The sequence below is a fragment of the Aspergillus eucalypticola genome (assembly GCF_003184535.1).
Source record: "Aspergillus eucalypticola CBS 122712 chromosome Unknown BO83scaffold_39, whole genome shotgun sequence".
NCBI lineage: Eukaryota > Fungi > Ascomycota > Eurotiomycetes > Eurotiales > Aspergillaceae > Aspergillus > Aspergillus eucalypticola.
Genome location: NW_020290313.1, coordinates 103,008 through 122,585, shown reverse-complemented (window position 1 = coordinate 122,585; position 19,578 = coordinate 103,008). Strand labels below are relative to the sequence as shown.

Here is a 19,578-nt window from a genome sequence, read left to right as displayed (position 1 = left end):
TTTCTCAGGTCATATCGCCAGATCTACAGCGAAACAACAACCGCTAGAGAACTCCGGAAGTTATCACAGTAGTATAATCTCGTATGCGCTCTGAACCCCTACGTTACTCATATTTCACAAAATAATCCTCAATACTCATCTTAGTGAACAGGTCCATGGAGAAGCACAGATACTCAAGATACATAGAACGCCTTCAATTCCGCGTCAAACTTCTACTACTTATTGATTCATCCCCGAGTACCAACCTAGGAATAATTAAATATGAACCAACAACTAACTGCAGACCATTATGTACTTGGTCCACGCCAGTATACAATGCTCATGATCCGAAGAAGGCGGGTCTGCGCCCGTCTCAATTCCTGTAAGTCCCTCAGTCAGCGAATTTCGAAGAAGAATAATCGAACACACACAACATACAAAAAGAAGACAAGGAGCATAAGGATTGGAGAGTAACATACAGAAGCTGGAGCGTAAGATCTCCGTGGATCTTAGCCTTGAGCTGTACCTCAACGTCCAAATTCAAGTCTAGACGCAGGCGAAGCTGTTCGTCCTTCTTCTTCTCAGTTTGCTGTTGCCCCTGCTGCTGAAGTTGAGTGTCATTTCTACCACCCATAATGCTTCGCCCAAGGGCCTTTCCTGCCGTGTTGCCGAGCGTACCGACAGCTCTGCCGGCGGTGTTCTGGGCCAAGTCGCCAACGCCTTGGGTGAGGTTCCCTGGTACGTCCCCTACATTTCCCAAGGCAGGCAATGCCAGCGCCTGTTGCTGTTCACGTTGCTGACGTCTCATATCTCCTCGCTGGCCGCGTCGACGGGCCTGTCGATAATAAGCGTCTGCACTGGCAGGGGACGATGATGAGGCAGAGGATATATGCTCTGTCACTGATACAACGGATCGCTGGCGTTGCAGTGGCTGCTGCTGTTGCAGTTGCGGCTGCAGCTCTCCTTCGCTCCAAGATACCGATTGAGTCTCCCGGTCGAGTTGTGTTTCTTCCGTATCTGGAGACGGATCCATAGTTTCTGTTGCTTCTGGTGCCTCTGCTGCTGCCGCTTCACCCGCGTCATCTGCTTCTGCTGGCGGTTTCTCAGGTTCTGGGGGAGGATCCAACGGTTTTGATGCTTCCGGTGGACCACCTCGTCGCTGGAGCTTTCGAGGCTTTCGCACCCGATCAGGGTTTGAAGTAGAAGGCACGTTCTTTTGTGCGTCAGTGGTTGGACTCTGTTCTACAGCGTTTGCCATTGGCTAGGTAATGGACTGCAGATACGCTCGACAGGATATGTTAGGTGGTGCGATGGGTGGATTGACAATTATATAGAATAAACAGTAGTTGTTTTCCATACAAAATTGAGGTCCCGAATGGCGAAAGACAATATCGATCCGTTTGCGTGAGGCGAATGTGAACTGATGTCATGATCCAATCCCAAGGGGCAATACGATGCCATCCGGGGTTCCTTCTTCTTGAGTTCCAGGGTTCCGGATCTCCCCTAAAGTGGACGCGCATCCGAACTCCCTTCATTTATCGGGTCAACCCGTGATGATGGAATTTTTGAATCCATTTCATAGGTCTTAGCAAATGATTGTTTGGTAGCCATGACCCACTGTGCGGTCATCGGTGTCGCGCTGCGACTGTACCTTCTGGACTCGGCGCGTACATTCTTTGCGTAGTTCGCCTCAGCGATCGTCCTATACATTTAACATCTACTCCTTCTTTGCTATTTTTCCTTGCGACCTTTATTCACCATAGTACCCTTATATCGCGACGAACTTGATACCCTCAACGACGACTGCAAGGAACACCATCCCCGGTGATCAATAGAAAGAACAGCGAAGAGCCAGCGACTCTCACATAACTATGGCCCAACCCGCAGATCCCCAGCCAGCACCAGCTCTACCAGTTAGAACGCAGGAGCGTCAACGAACTCGGCGTAAGAGAGGAAATGCGCTCGACGATCGTGTTCCTCCAAATACTTCAACTGCACTACAACCATTGCGACGCCAAGCATCGCGTTCAACCTCTCCCGCCACTGATGCAGAATCCGTCGTAACAAGGGAACAAGCCAGGCAAAGAGCACGAGGTGACCTAGCGAAGAGAGATCCGGCTGGGCAGGAGATGACCCAGCCGTCGGAGGAAGAAGACACTGGGCTTAAGTTACGGCTGGAGTTGAATCTGGATGTTGAAGTCGAATTGAAGGCGAAGATTCATGGTGATCTTACGCTAGCATTGCTGTGAGTTTCCTTTATTTGCTAAGTTCTTCAGCACTTTTCCCTTAGAGTTTGCATGTGTGCGGAGTACTAATTCCGTGCAGGTCCTAGGCAACAAAGCAGGCTGTTTTAGATGATATAATTATGAAGGTTAATCCTTTGATATTACACATATCTCACCGAGTCTACGGTTCACAGCATGTATATGGCAGCGTCATAGCATTTACCTTGAGAGAGCACCATACGTTCAAGTTACGAACGTCATATGGTAGATTCAACTAGCGTCCACTCAGTAAACGATGAAGAGATCGATTATCAATAATAACCATACTTTCAAAGATTAACCCGATGTGGGAGGGTACTAACCCATGGACAGTCCGCATCGACGACCAGAGCCCTCGGGTCTCAGATCGCAGCTGCCTGCTGCCCCCATCCCTGCACCTCCTGGTTGATAGCTCGTACATTACAAAATATTATTTCTGTGGTAACAGCGGCAAGGTCTTTTAGCTGAACTCTGCTCAGCTAACTGGACCATATTTCTCTGATTCACACCGTGGCACTGGAATCGTATGTTCGCTGCCCATCGCGGGAAGTAGTCGGGCCACTGAACCGAGCCCTAGCACGCATAACTGAACTTTGATCTTCGGTATCATACATGGTTACCGTCGATGTAAACCGTGATAACCTAGAAGTTATGTCGATCAAGTGGCTTCCATTCGTACACAGCCCCACCAAATCAATCCTGGACTTGTAATACATGGAAATCATGACAAAGGTATCTTTTCCTATTCGCTATGCGGCTCCCGCCTACGGTAAACGTAAGTATATACGCAAAGTCGGAGTCAGTTGTTCAATGAATGCGGGGAAGGTTTGGTATCCCTAACTCCAAAGATGATCAGGCAGTCGTAGCCGATTTGTCTCCTCACTATCCCATGGTTTCTAAAGCGCCACTCACCCACATATCCACCATGTGGAGGGGGACATGGCTTCTAGCAGGCCTTTCGCGGTTGCCGTCTCGTATTTCTGGGTACCTGGTGATCAGATCGGAATGACGTCTGAGTGATCGTGCTGATGTGAACCTGATCGATCATGACAAGATGATCGACGATCAGTCAATGAGGATACATGATATATAGTTACTGGAGGAGCTTTGTGGTTTCATAGTGAATGTAACTACCATTTATTCCGACTACTGTTGCCTCGGGGATAGTTTCTACTTCTTCCCAACCAGACAGATCACGGGCATCAAGGAAAATTTTGGAATCCATTTTAGTACGGCATTGTCACAGCCACCGACGCAAATCAAGCAATGGCGGCTACCCAAGAGGATGCAAGGCAGGTGGAGTCGCTGGGGAAAGGAGATACCCTCAAGAAACCGTCTGCTATACGCAAGAAGGCGCCTCCGAAGCTTGCCAAGCTAGATAAGAAGGAAAAGGTGGATAAGCCTACCTTAGGTATGTTGGCCAAACGTGGACTCGGTTTAGAAATGTTTATCTAACGTTCGATAGATGAGAAACCAGAGAAAAAAGTGGAGACTGAAAACGTGGGAGATGTTGGTGCTGGTAAAACGCCTGAAGCGGGGCTAGAAGAACAAGTTGGGAAGGTTGAGGACAAAGCAGGAGAGGCAGGTGAAGAAGCAGAAGAAGAACTGGAAAATGAGGACATGGAGAATGAGGAGGAGGTGGAGGAAGAGCTGGAGCAGCAACGTGGGCCTGTCGAACAAAGAGAAGCCATGCCATCAGACACTGCGGCAGGTTCTTCGTCCACCGCTGGGCTAGCGGACAAGGGCAAGGGAGCAGCCGTGCAACTGGGCCGGATCGGGGAAGGCACTGAATCCATGAAGGATCAGGTCCCCACTGAAATGCCAGATCAAGTGCAAGAAAAGGCTGGAGAAGGCGTACAAGAGCCTACCGAAGGAGTGGTTGAGCCTGAGAAAGAAACTGATCTCGGAAATGGCATACCAGAACCACCAGATATATCGGAAGTGAAGGAAGCTGCAGTGAGCCTTGGAGACCTGAAAGGCCTCTCTGTTGGTGAAGGCGGAAATATTGTCAATGCAGAGGGGAAAACAATCGGAAAGGTTGTTGAGGGGGATCCGGATGACCTTGTTGGTCAGGTTGTTGATGCCGATGGAGAGATCCTGGACGAAGACGGCGACTTGATCGGTCGGGTTGATGTCGTGACTGAGAAAGTCGATGAACTGCCACAGGCCGATGAACTTCCCGAGGCCGATGAAGTGGCAGAACTGCCGCAATTGCCGGATATATCGACTCTCGAAGGCCTAAAATGCACGAAGTTCGGTAGTATCTTGGATACTCAGGGTAACCTAGTTGGGGAGTTGGTTGAAGGCGATGCAAAAAGGATCTTTCGAGGAGGCTTTGAGCTTGACGATAAGGGCCAGTTCTGGGACCACCGCGGTAATGTCATTGGCAAGGTACAGCCTGTTCTACCAGAGGCGGAAGAAACCAGCATCTTTGAAGGAATGAAAAATCTGTATGTTGACAAGGAGGGATGGGTGCTAGATGACAACGGTCAACGCGTTGGACAGGTAGTTGAAGGGGATGTTAAAAAGCTCGCAGGCCGCGCGGTTGACGAGGACGGCGACATTCTCGATCGTCATGGAAACCTGCTCGGTCACGCAGAACCCTGGCAGGAGCCAGAAGAAGTTGCGGACGAGGTAACGGAGGAGAAGCCGGATCTCAGTTGTCTGGCAGGGCTTAAGCCCACCAAGCTTGGCCTCGTGATTGGGCCGGACCAAGTGCCTCTGGGCAGAGTCGTTGAGGGCGATCCCAAACAACTTGCCGGCCGAACCATTGCGCCGGATGGTCTCATTTGGGGCGACAACGGGGAGGTCATTGGGCAGGTGGACCTGATCCCCGAGAACGAGCGAAAAGATCTCAGCCGGCCATTCCAGGGATGCACGGACCTGATGGTGAATGGATCTGGCTGGGTGGAGGATGCCGACGGGAACATCCTGGGTCGTGTAATCGAAGGGGATCCCCAGAAGCTCCAGGGATATGATGTCGATGAGGATGGAGAAATTGTGGACCAGCATGGGACTGTCTTGGGGCGAGCTGCACCATGTGAACCCCCTGCCGAGGAGGTGGAGGTACCCGATCTGTCTGCATTAGCTGGCAAAGTGGTAAACAAGATGGGCAATGTCGTGGATACGAACGGAATGGTATTTGGACGGTTGGTGACAGGTAACCCTCGAAAGTTGGCGGGCAAATCCGTGGATGAGCAGGGTCAGGTCTGGGATGCTGCGGGTCACGTTGTCGGCCAAGCCGAACTCATTCCTGATGCCGAGCGGGAGCGGCCAGAGGGACCATTCAGCGGCCTAGATGGCTTGACGGTGAATAAAGAGGGTCAGGTTGTCGACCCGAACGGCACACCGGTTGGTCGTCTAGTCGAGGGAGACCCTAAACGCCTTGCTGGGCGCGCCGTGGACGATGATGGAGAGGTCCTTGACTCGGCTGGGAATTGCATTGGCCGGGCTGAGCCGTGGTCTGCTCCAGAGGAACCGCCTAGCCCCATGGCTGGCCGTAAGGTTAACCGGGAGGGAGAGGTCCGCGATGAAGATGGCAATCTCATTGGCAAGCTCACTCAGGGAGAACTGTCGAACCTCATCGGCCGAACGATTGACAAGGATGGCTATGTTGTGGACAGTGCCGGCAATAGGATCGGGGAATGTACCTTGCTGGAGAATATACCCCCAGAGCCAGAGCCCGAGGAACCGGAAATGTCCCCCGAAGAGCGCGAGCAGCTGGCTCGACAGGAAGAGGAGAATGAGCTGGCCAAAAAGATGTGCTCAATTGTTCAGCAAGCTCTGGACTCCTTGGAACCCATGTGTCGAATGATCACTCAGGTATTCAACCATCCATTCAATGAGCATACTTCTAATAGGAACACTTTACTGACGCTGATTCGAACAGCATATCGAAAAGGCCAATAGTACACCCAAGGATGAGTTGGATGAAGAAGCACTGGTCAAGGAGGTAAAACCGTTGATCGAAGAGGCTGGCACCATTCTGCAGGAGTGCAAAGGAGCCCTGCGAGCGTTGGATCCGGATGGCCACATTGCTGCCAACGCCAAAGCCCGCAGTGCCTCCCAAGAAGCCACTCCACAGGAGCATCATCTGGCGGAATTACTGAAAGACTTGACACAGCTAGTGACGGAGACGATCGAACGGGGTAAGAGTATGATTGCTGACATGCCCCATGCGAAGAAAGAGATCAACCCGCTCTGGGCGCTATTGTCCGAGCCGTTGTTCCAGATCATCGCGGCCGTCGGTCTCTTGCTCAGTGGAGTTCTGGGTCTTGTGAGTAATCTTCTGAATGGTCTGGGTCTGGGAGGCCTTCTTCAAGGGTTGCTCGGTGGCTTGGGCGTGGACAAGCTCCTGGAGGGTCTGGGACTGGGCACCATCACTCAGGGGATCGGGCTGGGTGGAAAGAAATAGTGCTGTATATCTCTGAAATCTGGAAATCTCGATATGTGTTCGATCGGGCGTTTCTGTGTCTCTTTAGTGACTGGTTTTATTGCTTTGGGAAGAGAGGAAAATGAGGTGGAAGTGGAGGGCAAAAGGATGTGGGAAGTCTGTTTTAGGGATGCCGAGCGGCCGTAGGAAGTGATTTTCGACGGTTGGCCCTGATATACGCAAGGGCCTCGTCAAGGGCCTCGTCAAGAGGTGTAATATCATCCAGTCTTTGATGTGATATTAACCGCCAGCACAAGATATGTATGTCACATGAAATGCACTTATCTCTCCTGACTGATAGAGCAGCGCGCCAACTAGTAGCAATGACATCAATTTACATGGAAGCCTTGTGGGAGTGGCTCAGCACTGCCCCTTCAGCTCAACAGCAAGACACTCGCTAGATGCACTAGGCAGTGAATGCAAGTCGAGCTCCCCCAACAGCCATCCAGAAACATTCCATGTGTGATTCCAGTTCCTTTTCTGTTGGCTTCACTGACTGACGTGGGCCAATGGTGTTGCTCAGCCTGGCACAACCCAGAGTGAACCGCCGCAGCGACGCGCCCACAAGGCGCTTTCCCTCTCTTAGGTACCCTATCTTTCCCCTCTGATTGTATCCTTTGCTACACAAGGCTGAGGCAGCTAGTGGTGCCAGCGAAAAAGCTCTTTCACTTTGAACTTTCAAAGCTCCTTACTTATTAGTACCCGTTTTCTACTTCCTTTTGGTTTTGTTCAGTTTGTGTTACTCTTTTGTATCGTTTAACCGCGCCATCTCCTCGCCATCGTGGTACTTTCCGGACTGCACCTGGCTATTTCCCTTTTCACATTTACAAATCCAGATCTACTGGCTCATATTGGCATACCCTACCTTCTGGATCGGAAAGTCACCTCTTTTGTCGTTTTCGCCGAAAGATACAGATACCCATCTGCACCGTGATGGCCAACCAGAAGTGAGTGCAAGTCACTCGCAGATGATGCATACGAAGAAATCACTGACTTATCAGCACTAGAATCTGTCGCTATTTTGCTCGAGATGGAAAATGCAAGTATCGAAGCTGCAAGTTTTCACACGATACTTCCCGCGACAGCAACCGCAATGCGCCTCGCCTAAACACGACGAGATCCGAGCCACCAGCTAGCGAGAACGATTTTCGCGCCTGGAAACAACACCTGTGGAACCCCAACCGGGACTATCCATTGGGGCATCGACTTGGAAGCTTTCTGCGGGAAGCACAACGATTGATCGATCAAGATGTCGGGGTGCAGCAAGAGGTGATCCGCGCCCTGGCTGAGGAAGGCGGCTTGAAGCGCATGAAGGAGTTGATCGACGAAAACATCCTGGCAGCCCGGTCCTTTGCACAGAAGTCGGTCATCCTCGATCAGCAGGTGGTGCCTTTTCTGAACATCGTAACGCATCCTGGTGTGCGGGACTCTCTGGTTCTCGAGCAGGCTGTTGGAACGATCTATGCTTTCCTCTATGGCTTGGCGGGCAGACGGGCACTGGTCCTGCTGGGTTTCCTGGCAGACATGCTACCATACAACAAGGACCAGGTCACGGACAATAATCAGATCAACCGCCTCGAAATGTCTCTCCTGACATTCTGGCACATACTTGAGCTGAATTCAGAGGCGTACGTCCACGAGGGCCTCAAGCTATTGGCCAACCGCTTCCAGTCCATCGTGAAAGATCATGAAGTCTCGCAGGCGCAAGGTGCTCTGTACAATGTCAGGGGCTACTTGCAAAGAATTATGCATCGACTCAGTATCGGTGCAGCACTTCCAAGCATAGCTTCCTCTGGACAGCCCACCCCAGAGAGCGACAAGCTTCCCTCGTCATTCATCATCCACCGCACTCCCCCGGGGGGCCGCCACAACAACGATTCGGCGGACATCTGCGACATTCAGATCATGCCCACATCTGAAGAGATCCTGTCTCCACACACCGAGTATCTTCCCGTGAAGGACCCTCGACAGTGGCATATCAGCGGTGTCGCCGGGCTCCTGGACCGCAACTTCCGATTGCTCCGTGAAGACACGGTCGGGCAGTTGAGAGACGTCATCCATCATCAGCTTCGCCCCGAAAATACATCATACACTAGACAGGGTAACCAAGTCCGGACGTACGCATATCCGAACGTTAAGGTGGCTTCCTTGTCCTTTGATCGACATGCAGGGCTCCAGTTTACGATCCGATTCCCTCAGCTTGCGCAGGTGCAGGGACTGCGTGACAAGCAGCGTGAGGAATGGTGGAGCCAATCTAGGCGCCTACAAAGTGGCGCCCTTGTATGCCTCATCGATAAGAGTGGAGGAGACGTACTGTTTTGTACGGTAGCTGAGCCACCCAGGTTGCCGCCCGGCACACCTCAGCCCAAGGATTCCCCGTCTCTCTGGAAGGAGAAAGATGTCTCAACTGTCGCTTTGGAATTCGTCGACCCTACAAACAATCATGTGCAGTTTATTCTGGATCGTTATCGTCCGCGTGGCGCAGTCTCTCCCGTCACCCTAGTGGAGTTTCCCGGCATTCTGCTACCAGCCTTTGCTCCGACATTGCGCGCGCTCCAGAAGATGAAGCGAAGTGAAGACCTGCCTTTTGCGAACCTGCTGGCTCCAGCGTCCTCCGAAAATACGGACCAGGTGGCAGAAGTGCCTCCGCCCGCGTACGCTCTCAAGCCTGGGTTCAAGTTCGATCTTGGCTGCTTAATGACCGACGAGACCGAACTGCATCTCCGTCCCGGCCAGGCTTTTGACATGGAGAAATTTCAACAGAAGTCGATTCTTGATCCGGCTCAAGCCGTGGGTCTAATAAACACCCTTCAGCACCAGGTAGGTCTCATACAGGGCCCTCCCGGCACAGGGAAGAGTTACACTGGAATTGCCTTGATCAAAGTGCTGCTAGCCAATGCGGCCAAAGCCAAAGCCAACATTGGACCAATTATCTGCGTCTGTTATACCAATCATGCCCTCGACCAGCTTCTTGAAGAGCTGTTGGAAAAGAAGATTACGACACAGATCGTCCGAATTGGATCGCGCTGCAAGTCCGAACGCGTCGAGAAATACACCTTGAGCAAATTAGCCGACAGGCCTCCGCAGACCAAAGTCGAAAAGAGTTCGATTTATCACCTCCATGTTAAACTCGAGGAGTGTGTAAAGGAATTCGATGCTCTACGATTACATTCAGAAGGGTCTGAGGCTAACTTAAAGCGGTTTCTGGAGCGCCACAACCCCAGCCATTGTCGCCAGCTTTTTAGCAAGGATGAGGAGGGATGGAAAACTGCGACGTCAAAGAGGGGTAATAATGCATTTCGTCAGTGGATAAACAGAGGATTCAAGTCGACAGAGAAGCCCCGATCTATCGGTATCCTCGAGAATATAAAACTTGAGCAAATGAGCGGGAAGGAACGGCAAATGATCTATGAGCACTGGCTCACGGAGAATAGACGTCAGAAGCACGACGAAGCTAAGAACCTGGTGCATGAACAAAAGAGGAGCAAGGACAAACTGAACGATGTTCGACACGAGGTCGATCTGCGATGTCTCCGACAGGCACAGGTTATCGGGGTTACGACTAGTGGCCTCGCTCGAAATCTCAGGATGCTTCGCCGCCTTCAGTCCAAGGTAGTGCTGTGCGAAGAGGCTGGAGAGGTGTTGGAGGCTCATCTCCTGACAGCTCTTCTGCCTTCCGTCGAGCATGCCATACTCATTGGAGACCACCAGCAACTTCGCCCGCAGATTCAAGACTACAATCTTTCTCGAGAGAACTACCGAGGTGGTGAACAGTACTCTTTGGATCAATCATTGTTTGAGCGACTGGTTGATCCCGGCGAGGATGGCCCAGGGGTGCGGATGCCGTTTAGCACGTTGGAAACGCAACGCAGAATGCATCCTTCCATCGCACAGCTGGTCAGAGACACTTTGTACCCTCGCTTAGAAGACTCTCCCTCTGTTTTGGAATACCCGGAGGTATGCGGGATGCGCCAGAGGCTGTTCTGGTTGGATCATCAACATCTCGAAGCCGACAATTCCAGCACCGATGCGGTAAACACCTCACACTGGAACGCGTTCGAGGTGGAGATGACCACCGCACTAGTTGCTCACTTGATCCGACAAGGCTGTTATAGAGCGGGAGAAATTGCTGTACTGACCCCTTACCTGGGACAGCTCCATCGGCTACGGCGTCGGCTCAGCGAGTCGTTTTCGATCGTCCTCGGCGATCGTGACCAGGATGATTTGGAGGCGGCAGGACTCAATGAATCAGACGCAGGTAATACTCCGGTGTCTCGATCAAATGCACTACAGACCGTTCGTGCAGCCACCATTGATAACTTCCAGGGTGAGGAAGCCAAGGTTGTGGTAATATCGTTGGTCAGAAGCAATGCCCAGAGACGCTGCGGGTTTCTGCGCACCTCTAACCGCATCAACGTTCTGCTGTCCCGTGCAAAGCACGGCATGTATATCATAGGTAACGCCGCTACCTCGATGGATGTACCGATGTGGCGCCAAGTGGTGGAGATCCTGAAGGACAAGGACAACTTTGGCGCCCAGCTCAAGCTACAATGTCCACGCCATCCAGAGTCCCCTATTGCTGTTTCGGAGCCCGACCACTTCGTGCAATTCTCCCCAGAGGGCGGCTGCAATCAGCGCTGTGCCAACCGATTGCGATGCGGTCATGCCTGTAAGCAGAAATGCCATTCGACGCTGCTCCATGATGCGGTCTACTGCCAGGAACCTTGTCCAAGACCTTTGAAGGGATGCGATCATGCCTGCCCGAAGCACTGTGGCGACAAATGTCCCCAGCAATGTCAGGTGATTGTGTTCGACGCCAACCGGAAACTCGAATGTGGACATGCTGCAGTGGAGCTCCCCTGTTGGCAGGCGCAGGATCCCTCGCTGGTCAAGTGTCCAGTGCCGGTTGCGAAACAAGTACAAAATTGCAACCACACGGTGACAGTGCCCTGTCATGTCAACGTCGAAGAACCCACGTTCAAATGCCCAGCACTGTGTGGAGTCGTTCTTGCGTGTGGCCACCCTTGCCGACGCAAATGCTGGCAGTGCACTCGATATGATGGGGACAACAATGCTCAAGTCAACCATGGCCGATGCGAACAGCTGTGTGGACGCAATTACTCGGCGTGTGCGCATAGCTGTACTCGGATCTGCCACGAGCCGGAGTCCTGTCCTCCATGTGAGGCGCCTTGCGATGTTCATTGTGGCCATTCCCAGTGCCCAAACAAATGCTGTGAGCCCTGCGTTCCCTGTGCCGAGACTAAATGCCCATCGTCGTGTCCTCACAGTTCATGTACGCTGCCCTGTGCAGCTCCCTGCGACAATGTTCCTTGCTCCAAGCGCTGCGAGAAACTTCTGCCCTGTGGCCATCAGTGTCCCTCCGTTTGTGGCGAGACCTGTCCGCCAGCTCCTTTCTGCCAGATATGTGCTGCTCCAGAGGTCAAAAACCGCGTTGTTGATTTTATCCTCGGCGAGGTATATTGGGAGATAGACCTTAATGAAAACCCCTGCATCTTTCCTCGATGCGGACATTTCTTGACCATGGAGAGTATGGATGGCCAGATGGACATGAAAGGACACTATGAACTGGATGCCGACGGGAGTCCAGTCGCGATTACCGAGTCATCAAGGCCATTTTCCGTCGAGGACGTCAAAAGATGTGCCACCTGCCGGGGGTCTTTGCGGGATATTTCTCGGTACGGTCGGCTGGTACGTCGGGCTATGTTGGATGAGGCCACAAAGAAATTTATATTGTACCTCAACAATGAATACGTTCCAATGGCCCAGGAACTGCCAAAGCTGGTTACCGCCCTACCTGAAGCCAAGAATTTGACCGGGTCGCTGGCAATGTTCCAAATCGGTGAAGTCATCCGGGTTGAAGGCTCCGGTAGCCAACAAATCAAACGCCTGGGGGATCTCATGAAGAAGCACAAAATGAATCGCTGGGATGGACTACTCCAGTTGAGGAAGCGCATGGTGAAATACTATTCCAGGGTTCAAGTCGAAGAGCAACCCTTCAGTCGCGTTCAGTACCTGGTGGAGCACGCACGGCGGCAGAAAGAATCCCAAGGGACGTTCAAGTTTAATGAAAGTGTGTTGCAAACGAAGGGTGTTTTGCTGGCACGAGCACTTCTCATCAGGCTAGACATTGCACTGCTCGGCGACTTTCTCTCGCTTTACAGCATCGCAACTCCACTGTCCACACGGCGTGAGATTTTTGTCGATCTGCAGAAAAATATGGATGACTGCCATGGCCTCATCCAGCTTGCCAGCGAGCTGCACCGAGTCGCCCATCAAGTCGAGGGCTACATCTTCCTGGCGCAGCTCTGTGCTCTGCAGCGATCCCACATTAAAGATGTAGCGGATGCAGAGCGTCGGCTTACCGAAGGCTGTGAAGCCCTTGATGCTGCCGAGCAACTTTGTAAGCAGTATCCAGGCCAAACTCAGGGGTTTTCGGAGGAGATTGAAAGTGCCAAGGCGATGTTGAGAGGCTCAACTTTCTATAGCGCCGTCTCCAACGAAGAACGAATGGCAGTGATCACGGCCATGAACCGCGAATTCAGGGGCACTGGCCACTGGTACTATTGTCCAAAAGGGCATCCTTTCACGATCGGCGAGTGTGGAGGCGCGATGCAAGTCTCAAAGTGTCCCGAGTGTGGTGCCCCAGTTGGGGGCCAGGGCCATCAAACGGTCGACGGAGTTACGCGTGCGAATGACTTGGAACAGGGACTAGCAAATTTGAGACTTGAATGATGTGAGATTAGACAAGGGGATATTTGAAGGTGTTGGGAATGAAGTGGTTGATTAGCTGTTCTATGTTGTTGATATGTCATCTGTAATGTTGGTGCGCGATAACCCAGATAGTACTGTTAAGAGTAATCACACCCTTGCTTATTATTCTCTACCTATTTAATTAGAATCTATGGAATTTGACGAATGATATCTTATAAATCGTGAGTCGTGAAATAGACTTAGGGTGACTCATGTTGGCTCATGTTGACGGCGGATTACTCAGTTGCGGGAATCTCTTACCAATCGTGATTCCATCAACAACTCTCAGCAAGTATAAAATAAGCAGCAACCCAACTACAACCACCTACCAAGCATTGCATATTCCAAGTACATCAACATGACCACCAGCCGTCCTCACAACATCCTAATCACCGGAGCCTCAGGCTACCTGGGCGGAACTCTCCTCTCCCGCTGGCAAACAGCCCTATTGCCCTCCCACGGCACCCTGTATGCTCTCGTGAGAACCGAGCAACAAAGCAAAGCCGTGCAGCAATACGGCGCAACTCCATTATATATGAGTCTGGATGATGACAAGAACATTATCCAGACCATCGTCGAACATGAAATCTCCATCATCTACTTCCTCATCGACGCCGCCAGCGCCCGCACTCAAGTACCCATGATCCAGGCTCTCGGCCATGTGCGCGAGCGTACCGGAAAAAGCGTCCATTTTCTGCATACTTCTGGTGCTAAGCTATTCAGCAGTCATGCTGGACATCCGACCGATCGTGCATTCTCAGATGCTGATCCAGAACTGTATGAAATGCAGAGGACTGCCAAGCCGTCGCATCCATGGCTTGGGCCGGTGAGTGCCATCTCTTTTCTTTATCTTCACAATTGTTTATATACTTACTGGATCTAGGCTTTGGAAGCGAATAACACCGTAATTGCTACTGCAGAAGCACATGGAGTGCGCAGTTACATCTTCATTCCGTGTGTGGTCTACGGCCCGGGAGAAGGGTTCGGGAACCGCATCTCCATCCAGACGGTCGCGATTGTCAGGGCGGCTTTGAAAGCGAGGCACGTGTATCGTGTGGATTCGGGACGGCCTGTATGCATCTACTCCTAATCTCGTTTTGAGTCTTACTCTAGCTCAAGGCTAATGTGGCATAGGTCTGGCCCGTCGCTCATATCCAGGACACCGTCGGTCTGTATCTGGATCTGCTTCGGAAAATGCTCCTAGAGGAAACACTGGATTCGGGTCGACAAGGGTACTACTTGGCTGCCTCGGGCACTGTGGCTTGGGATGATTTGTATAGTGCTATGGCGCAAAGGCTGGCGGAACGAGGAGTAATTGAGGATGCTACGGTGGGGGATGCCAACGATGCTGTCCTAAAGCTGATAGGTGAGGCGCTGAGTCGTCCGAAGGACTTTGTGCCTGTAGAATTGGGCGGAGGGTAAGTTCCGAAGGATCGATGCTAGCGAGATGTACTTGTACTGATGTTGGTAGATGTGTGCTGGATGCGCAGCATGGTCGACAGCTTGGCTGGCGGCCTCGGTATAGCCCCGAGCATGCTCTCACCACGGCAAAGGACGAGGTAGATTGGATCTTGGAGCATCTGGACCGGACTTAAAAGGTGTGGATACCATGACATGAGCGATTGACCAAGAGTGCTTGAGGGGTTGTACATAGTATTGGTTGTGATAATTTTATTACATATGGACTATATAATTTCAATAATATCATATAGCCTCAAACAGCCGAGAAGGATTCAGCAAAATTTAATTGAGGGTATGCCACAAGGTAGCAAAAGTGTGCCTGTATTAGCCATCATTCTAGGCCATGGAAAGATCCCTTCTCACGCGATCATAGTTGACCACAGCCTCCAGCAGCGTCTGAGTACCGAGAGCACTAAACCCAAGTCAGCAACAATATCAACACACTACAACAACATACACTTACCAATCAGCCGGGCTACAATACTCTTCGGGATGATGGCTGACACCCTCTTTGCATGGTACAAAGATCATCGCCGTGGGACAATGCCGACTAGTATAAACACTATCATGACCGGCTCCGCTAGTCAGTTGCATCCACTGGTCCTTTCCGACCAGCTGCGTGGCTGCATCCTGGATAGCGGTGATGCAGTGCTCGTCAAATTTGACAGCCGCAGAATCCGTGTCCAACGTCCAATCCAGCGAGACGCCCTTGCCGTCCTCCTGCGCAATCTCAGCAAACGCCTGCAGACATTCGTCCTGCACCGCGTGCACCACAGCATCCTGGGGATGGCGGATGTCCAGGGTGAAGGTCACTTCGGAGGCAACCGTGTTGGTGGAGGAACTGCGCGGCAGCTTCATCACTCCCGTGGAGGCGAGTGCGCCATGTCGCTTGGCAATAGCGTTGGAGGCCACGATCATCTTCGATGTAGCAAGAACGGGATCCCGGCGTGCTGCCAGGGGGGTCGTGCCGGTATGGGCATCACGACCACCCACCGTGATGGTGAACCACCGGTATCCCTGCGCTCCACGCACGACACCTACAGACTTGCCCGCCTCCTCGAGTATAGGTCCCTGTTCGATGTGGAGCTCGAAATGAGCGCCCAGAGGGTATCCAGTCGCTGGATCATGGGAGCAGGCCACTGAACCGAGGAAGCCGTGGCGCTGCAACTCTAAGCGCAGGGTCACGGCCGGGTTAAAGATGTCTGTCAGGCCCCAAGCTTTCTCAAGGGGGATTTCCCCAGCCCAGACACCGGAGGAGCACATGGACTTGGGGAACCGAGCACCTTCCTCGCTGTGTGCCAGCGGTTAGAATGATGGTGTAACATCAATGGGTACGCAGGATTTAGACGTACTTGGTCCAGTTAACCAATCCGATGTCAAAGTTGGTTCGAAATCCATTCTCCTTCATAGTGCGCAAGACCTCCAGGGCCGCGAGGACACCCAGAATCCCGTCATAGCGACCTCCCCTAGGCTGAGTGTCAAGATGGCTGCCCATCGCCGTCATGGGCGCCGGGGATCCCAAGGATCCACGCTGTCTCGCAAACATATTGCCCATCTGGTCGACCGTAACTGTGCAATCCAGTTTCTCAACTTCTTCGCGCAGCCAACGGCGCACCTTGGCATCATCTTCGGTCAGGCAGAGTCGAGCCATGCCGGTCTCTGTCGATCCTCTGCCATTCCGCCGTCAGTTTGAATATTCCATCTCAAAGACTGGTGAAGTTTCTAACGGGCGCATAACCTACTCGCCATAACGATGGGCAGCCCCCCATTCACATGTCTGATGGAGAGTCTCCATGAGGCGATCTGAGTTGATACGGAGCCCTGAACCTGACGCGGTGGATAGCCAGCGGCGCGAGGCCGGGCGCGACAACTGGCGGGTAAGTGTACGGCCAAACATCGTCGGGGCGTAGAGGCGCAGCTGTGATTACTGGACTCTACCAGTTTGCTGGTAAAGCTCGAGACTTATATGCAGACGACCTACGTTGCTTTCGGAATGGGGGAGGAATTGAGTTTTCGGGTATGTCCTTGCGCCTTCTGGGGACAAGTGAAAGTGAGGGTTTGTTGCGAGAGGGCGCATCCCTTCTCGGCAACCGGGAATGAAGGTTCTTTTTCCCCGCCCGTTATATATGGAAGCGCACCATCCAGTCAGTGGGATAGATGAGAATTCAAAAAGGAATCTCATCATAATGTCCACTTTCCGCAGGCCGATCTACGTGAATCCCAGCTCGTCCACGACCACCTCGGCGGCCTCCCCGGGGGCGCTGGCCTTCCACCAACAATTCCCCGGCTATGCGCCGAGCCCGCTGGTGCCGCTGCCCGCTGTGGCTGAGGAACTAGGAGTGCGTGCTGTCTACCTCAAGCAGGAGAGCAACCGCTTCGGTTTACCCTCTTTTAAAGTCCTGGGGGCCTCCTGGGCCATCTACCAGGCCATCCGCTCGTTTGTACAGTTACCAGAGGGCACACCACTTGACACCTTGATCGAGCGGGTGCGCGCACAGTCCGCGCCCATTACCCTGCTCGCGGCCACTGAGGGCAACCATGGCCGTGCTGTGGCCCGCGTCGCCCGGCAGATGTCGCTCCAATGTCACATCTACGTCCCGTGCACAATGCACGCCTACACTCAGGAAAAGATCCGCTCCGAGGGAGCCGAAGTCAAAGTGGTGGACGGCGACTATGACCACGCCGTCGAGACCGCTGCCAAGGCCGCCAACCAAATGTCCCAAGGCATCCTGGTGCAGGATACGGCGCTAGAAGGCTATGAAGAGATCCCGGCCTGGGTGGTGGAGGGCTATGCCACCTTACTCCAGGAAGCCGACGCCCAGCTGCACGCCCTGGGCCTGCGGAACAGCCTCGTCGTGGCCCCGGTGGGCGTGGGCTCCTTCGCGGAAGCTGTCGCCACATACTATAAGTCGCGCGACACGCCCGCCACCGTCGTGGCCGTGGAGCCGGATACAGCGCCTAGCCTGACGCACAGCCTACAACAAGGCCATCCAAGCTCCGTCATCACTAGTCCCAGCATCATGGCCGGCATGAACTGTGGCACGGTATCGTCCGCCGCCTGGCCCCTGTTGCGGCAGCTAGTCGACGTTAGTCTCACCATTTCGGACTGGGAGAGCCACTGCGCCGTGCAAGACCTAACTGCCCAATCCATCGACTCCGGTCCTTGTGGTGCTGCTTCCCTGGCTGCCATCCGCCGGCTGAAGGCGGAGGCTTCACCGACCTCGACTTTTTATTCCCCAGATTCCGTCATCCTGCTCCTCAGCACCGAGGGCTCTCGTCCCTACGAGGTCCCAATGGATGTCTCCGTGGATGATCCGGTGGCACTGACACAGGTGCTCACGCGGATCAACTCCTCCAACCCCACGTTGTCCAAGACACAGGGCGCCGGAGAATCGGCCATCACCAACTACCTCTGTGCCTGGTTCGCCCATCGTGCCATTGAACACCATCGCATCGAGACGGCGCCCGGACGACCTTCGGTGGTGGGCATCATCCGCGGTTCCGGCGGAGGAGCGTCCGTCATGTTGAACGGACATGTCGATACAGTCAGCCTGACCACCTATGATGGCGATGCGCTCACAGGCCATCTGGGGGTGAAAGATGGAAAGGAGGCCGTGTTTGGTCGCGGCACGTTGGATATGAAGGGTGGTCTGGCGGCCGGGCTCTCAGCCCTTCTCGTGGCCCGGGAGCAACGACTGGCTGGAGATGTGATGGTCGCAGCGGTAGCAGACGAGGAAGATGCTTCGCAGGGCACCCAGGACGTGATTGCGGCAGGCTGGCGGGCTGATGCGGGGATCGTCCTCGAGCCGACTAACATGGCCATCGCGCACGCGCACAAGGGCTTTGTGTGGGTAGAAGTGGAGATCTTGGGCCGAGCGGCCCACGGGTCCCAGCCAGCCGATGGGGTGGACGCCATCTTGAACATGGGGCACCTGCTCCAGGCAGTGCGTGAGTATCAGACGCAACTGCCCATTGACCCGGTGCTAGGACCGGGGTCACTGCACTGTGGAGTCATCCAGGGCGGAGAAGAAGTCTCCTCGTACCCTGCCAGCTGCACACTGACTCTGGAATACCGCACTGTGCCGGTGCAGACCAATGAGATGATCCTGGCTGAGCTGGGTGCCATCCTAAAGCGACTAAGTGACGAGCATCCCGACTTCCAGTATCGAGAGCCGCGCATCACGCTTTGGCGCCCCAGCCAGCATGTTCCCAAGGATCATCCCGTGGTGCAGCAATTGGTCCAGCTGGGCACCGAGGTTGTCGGACAACCTCCCCGGGTCCAAAGTGCTCCGTTCTGGTGTGATGCCGCATTACTCACTGAGGCAGGGACCCCAAGCGTGGTGTTTGGCCCATCGGGTGCAGGCTTGCACTCGCGCGAAGAATGGGTGGAGGTGGACAGTATGCGGGAGCTGCGGGAGATTCTGGGGCAGTTTATACAGCAATTTTGTAAATAAATAGTGACAACATGATCAGGTATCATGTACATATGAAGGATATGATATAGAGAATAAAAGAATCGACCTGAAGAATCCCTGAGCAATTGTTGTTGATGATATGATCCACTTACTAGTTATGTAACATCCGGCGAAGTTGGTGGAGATTAGTCAGGTGGTGACTCAAAAGCCTTGTCTATCAGGCCAATCACCGGCTGAATTCGCCGACTTCCTCCCT

At 53.2% G+C, this 19,578-nt stretch overlaps 7 protein-coding genes across 7 annotated transcripts; 5 read left to right on the top strand and 2 right to left on the bottom strand.

Annotated features, from left to right (window-relative positions):
* Positions 1-319: 319 nt before the first annotated feature.
* On the bottom strand, positions 320-1,237 carry BO83DRAFT_431994 (uncharacterized protein; the record flags this gene model as incomplete). The annotated part of the gene is made up of 2 exons (XM_025535602.1): positions 320-341; positions 459-1,237. The coding sequence occupies 2 exons, from the start codon at positions 1,235-1,237 to the stop codon at positions 320-322; spliced, it is 801 nt and encodes a 266-aa protein (XP_025382836.1).
* A 542-nt stretch (positions 1,238-1,779) lies between these two features.
* On the top strand, positions 1,780-2,652 carry BO83DRAFT_441627 (uncharacterized protein; the record flags this gene model as incomplete). Its single annotated transcript, XM_025536351.1, has 2 exons — positions 1,780-2,224; positions 2,577-2,652. Exons 1-2 carry the CDS (start codon positions 1,851-1,853, stop codon positions 2,650-2,652), a joined length of 450 nt encoding a protein of 149 aa, XP_025382835.1. The 5' UTR covers positions 1,780-1,850.
* Positions 2,653-3,509: 857 nt separating this feature from the next.
* BO83DRAFT_457019 (DUF3659 domain-containing protein) lies at positions 3,510-6,657 on the top strand (the record flags this gene model as incomplete). Its single annotated transcript, XM_025537089.1, has 3 exons — positions 3,510-3,654; positions 3,709-6,065; positions 6,133-6,657. 3 exons carry the CDS (start codon positions 3,510-3,512, stop codon positions 6,655-6,657), a joined length of 3,027 nt encoding a protein of 1,008 aa, XP_025382834.1.
* Positions 6,658-7,608: 951 nt separating this feature from the next.
* On the top strand, positions 7,609-13,428 carry BO83DRAFT_421252 (putative NF-X1 finger and helicase domain protein; the record flags this gene model as incomplete). The annotated part of the gene is made up of 4 exons (XM_025534982.1): positions 7,609-7,622; positions 7,761-11,592; positions 11,621-11,968; positions 12,097-13,428. The coding sequence occupies 4 exons, from the start codon at positions 7,609-7,611 to the stop codon at positions 13,426-13,428; spliced, it is 5,526 nt and encodes a 1,841-aa protein (XP_025382833.1).
* Positions 13,429-13,768: 340 nt separating this feature from the next.
* On the top strand, positions 13,769-15,041 carry BO83DRAFT_421251 (NAD dependent epimerase/dehydratase family protein; the record flags this gene model as incomplete). Its single annotated transcript, XM_025534981.1, has 4 exons — positions 13,769-14,272; positions 14,330-14,518; positions 14,581-14,864; positions 14,918-15,041. The coding sequence occupies exons 1-4, from the start codon at positions 13,805-13,807 to the stop codon at positions 15,039-15,041; spliced, it is 1,065 nt and encodes a 354-aa protein (XP_025382832.1). The 5' UTR covers positions 13,769-13,804.
* Positions 15,042-15,192: 151 nt separating this feature from the next.
* BO83DRAFT_348538 (M20 family metallo-hydrolase) lies at positions 15,193-16,804 on the bottom strand (the record flags this gene model as incomplete). Its single annotated transcript, XM_025528845.1, has 4 exons — positions 15,193-15,319; positions 15,371-16,198; positions 16,260-16,577; positions 16,650-16,804. The coding sequence occupies 4 exons, from the start codon at positions 16,802-16,804 to the stop codon at positions 15,244-15,246; spliced, it is 1,377 nt and encodes a 458-aa protein (XP_025382831.1). The 3' UTR covers positions 15,193-15,243.
* Positions 16,805-17,093: 289 nt separating this feature from the next.
* On the top strand, positions 17,094-19,433 carry BO83DRAFT_421249 (acetylornithine deacetylase; the record flags this gene model as incomplete). Its single annotated transcript, XM_025534980.1, has 1 exon — positions 17,094-19,433. One exon carries the CDS (start codon positions 17,094-17,096, stop codon positions 19,359-19,361), a length of 2,268 nt encoding a protein of 755 aa, XP_025382830.1. The 3' UTR covers positions 19,362-19,433.
* Positions 19,434-19,578: the final 145 nt, after the last annotated feature.